This window comes from Cebidichthys violaceus, unplaced genomic scaffold, assembly GCF_023349555.1.
Source record: "Cebidichthys violaceus isolate CVI_PGR_0920_01 unplaced genomic scaffold, fCebVio1.0.p SCAF_64, whole genome shotgun sequence".
Lineage (NCBI taxonomy): Eukaryota > Metazoa > Chordata > Actinopteri > Perciformes > Stichaeidae > Cebidichthys > Cebidichthys violaceus.
The window spans coordinates 1114893-1118378 of NW_027176861.1; the positions used below are offsets into that span (position 1 = coordinate 1114893).

General features: G+C 42.1%; 1 protein-coding gene across 2 annotated transcripts in view; it reads left to right on the forward strand.

Annotated features, from left to right (window-relative positions):
* Positions 1-571: 571 nt before the first annotated feature.
* Positions 572-3486, forward strand: part of LOC137890314 (high-affinity choline transporter 1-like) — a 7096-nt gene continuing 4181 nt past the window's right edge. Inside the window, exons 1-3 of one of the 2 annotated variants that reach the window (XM_068734509.1) lie at positions 572-868; positions 1963-2076; positions 3479-3486. The exon at positions 3479-3486 is cut by the window's right edge and continues 148 nt beyond it. In XM_068734509.1, coding sequence (XP_068590610.1) covers positions 685-868; positions 1963-2076; positions 3479-3486 — 306 coding nt within the window. In that variant the 5' untranslated portion in view covers positions 572-684. The remainder of the gene's footprint in view (positions 869-1962; positions 2077-3478) is intronic. The other variant, XM_068734508.1, reaches the window with a different exon arrangement.

Genomic DNA, 3486 nt, shown 5'->3' on the forward strand with positions numbered 1-3486 from the left:
TCCTCCTTTGTTTGTAGCCAAATGTTAGCGTAACGCTGGCGTTCATATGTGAAGAGTGTCCTGCTGACTAACATGTGGAAGTATCATAAACTTGTGTTTTTGCCCACAGAGCATTTTCTTTTTCTGCAATAGTCCAAAATGTCATCGGCGTTTCGTGGAAGGAACCACTGCGACGTCATCCTCCAGAGCTGCTCTTTGTAGCTCCTCCCACCTCGCCGTTGACGGCTACGCAGCTTCACTCCTCCGCTCATGCATGAGGGCGGAGATCATTTTAATAATGTATAACCCATCCTTCAACATAGTGTTTTCACTGCAGCAGTCTCTAACAGGGAGCACGTGTCCCCCACACATGAATGAACGGGCAGCCAAGAGAAGAACATCTGGCTCTGGTACATGGATGCACAAACGAATGCAGCCGGTTTATTACATGTTCACCCTGTTTGGCCCTCAACGTGTGCTGTTGGCCCTCTCTGTGATCGACAGGTTGATTACTACATACATACAGTAGATCCGTGTTGAAGTGGATCATCGCGTCTGCACTCGTTGCTCTGCGTCCTGCAGCCACACCCAGCTGTCACTGGAGGCATGCGATCATTGATTCAGGTTTAACCGGTTCACTGCCAAATAAAAGCAGCATGCCCGGGGACTCGTTGTACTCGGCGCCGCTCGTCGGGAGAGGACAGCATGGCTCTGAACGTCCCGGGACTCGTAGCCACCGTCGTGTTCTACCTGCTGGTGCTCGGCATCGGCATCTGGGCTTCCGTCAAGTCCAAGCGGGATGAAAACAGGACGCAGGCGGACCATGCAGACATGGCTCTGCTGGGCAACAGGAACATCAACCTGGTAATGGGGATCTTCACCACGACCGGTGAGTGTGTGTGTGTGTGTGTGTGTGTGTGTGTGTGTGTGTGTGTGTGTGTGTGTGTGTGTGTGTGTGTGTGTGTGTGTGTGTGTGTGTGTGTGTGTGTGGTGCAGCAGCGGTGACCTGCAGGCTCACCGGCTGTTCACCCGGAACAACGCGCGTGGTTTCTGTTAACGTGGACCACGTGGTCGGTGTGTAAAGGTGCAGCGTGTCGCATTGTGACTTTATTGCAGGTGAACCCGCTGCTGAACAAACGGCACCACGCCCTCTACTGGTCCTGGACTGCCACACAACCGTATTAATAAATGTGCGTTTAATATACAATCACCCACAAATAAGACTCGTTGTGTTTAACGTGTTTATATGAGTCCTTTATTTAGACATGGAGCAGGTCTCCGTGTTTCTACGGTAGCCCAGAATGGACAAACTGAACAGCTGGCTCAAACCGCAAAACCGCGGCTCGTTATACGTCCTAATATGACCTCCTAACGTCGATTCCTAACCACTTTTCCTTGACTTCTATGCAAAACGTCACGGGGTCAAGGGAAGGTGTGAAGGAGAATCCGTGAGGAGTTAGGAAAAGACAACCGTGGTGGTGAAACTACAACGAAGGACTACAAAAAGCGCAACTAAAACACGACGCCATGACATGTGTTCCTGTAGATGAAACGGTCGCTTAATATTGATCTTTTTAACTCAGTTTGCTGTATTTACTGTTCTTTTTATTTCATATTATTTTGTACATAATGTAAGGACTGTCTGTTCATATTCATCAACATGAAGAACATCACTGTTTGAGGAATTGTGGGGCAGAATTGTCTACTGTCCTTTATTAAAGGAAGGTCCAGTGTTTCCTATGCTAGAGGAGCTAGTAAAGGAAGCATTGAAGCACCCTTAGCGCATGTGAACGGCTCCTATCGTGTGTGTAAATGTGAGTGCGTCTCATGTTTGAGACTGAAGACAGAAACCAGTTCACACGACGACAATCATCTCGACGTTCACAAAGACGACTGTAACAACCTGTAAGACGTTTGAAGAATGAGAACATGAACTGTGTGTGTGTGTGTGTGTGTGTGTGTGTGTGTGTGTGTGTGTTGCAGCTACCTGGGTTGGAGGGACCTTCATCATCGGCACAGCTGAGACGGTGTACGATCCAAAGCTTGGGCTGATTTGGGCCGTGATGCCTTTGGCGGCAACGTTGGCCTTCATTGTTGGTGAGATTCACTTCTTCACGTCGTGCTTTTCAACGTTTTCACTTCATCAAACTGAAGGAGACTTCATCTCCTCTCAGAGCTGCTCCTCAGCTCCTAATGCTCTATCTTCAGCTTTTAAAGAGTTCAGCTGTTGTGTCGTGTTGACGTCAGGACAGCATGTGGTCATTATGAATGCTGAACACATAGTACATCACGCACACATTGAAACTGACACTTACGTTTCTGTGCTTTACTTTGTGGGTTACATCAATCTCCTAAAAAACTGTGACGCTGAAAATGTAATTCTCTAATTTATCAAAAAAAATTACAACGTATATAGTATATAAACGTATATAGTATATAGACTTCTATTGTATATAAACATATATAGTGTATATAGTATATAGACTTCTATTGTATATAAACTTCTATCGTATATAAACTTCTATAGTATACAGACTTCTATAGTATATACACTTCTATAGTATATAAACATATATAGTATATAAACGTATATAGTATATAGACTTCTATAGTATATAAACATATATAGTATACAGACTTCTATAGTATATAAACTTCTATAGTATACAGACTTCTATAGTATATAAACATATATAGTATACAGACTTCTATAGTATACAGACTTCTATAGTATATAAACATATATAGTATACAGACTTCTATAGTATATAAACATATATAGTATATAGACTTCTATAGTATATAAACATATATAGTATATAGACTTCTATAGTATATAGACTTCTATAGTATATAAACTTCTATAGTATATAAACTTCTATAGTATATAAACGTGTATATAGTATATAAACTTCTATAGTATACAAACATGTATATAGTATAAAAACGTATATAGTATATAGACTTCTATAGTATATAAACGTATATAGTATATAAACATATATAGTATATAAACTTCTATAGTATATAAACGTATATAATAAGTGTCGTAGGAATTGCAGGTTCATTGCAGGAACGTTGATACAAGCTACCAGACAAGGGTGCAAGGGTGCAAGGGTGCAAGGGTACAAGGGTACAAGGGTACAGACATTTCTTTGCTGGATGAATAAAAGCCAGAAGAAGAAGAATCTGATCATCTGAACAAAGCAGGCTCATTGCAGCCATAACAGATTATTAAGAAATCCCATTATTTAAAATATATATTTCTCTTCTTATCAAATGTCACTTTGGTTTAGGAACACTCCTCACTGTGTCGTGTCCCACCTGAACGTCTCGTCTTAAACATCACATTAAGGATCACAAGTGACCCAAAGCAGCCTCTAAGCCCCTCAAAGCAACGGCAGACCTTTGTGTTGGTTTGACAGAATCTGACAGATGAGAAGATAGATTACAATAACGGACGTGGAATCATCAGAACTGTCCCGCTGTGGTTCTCCAGGTGGTCTT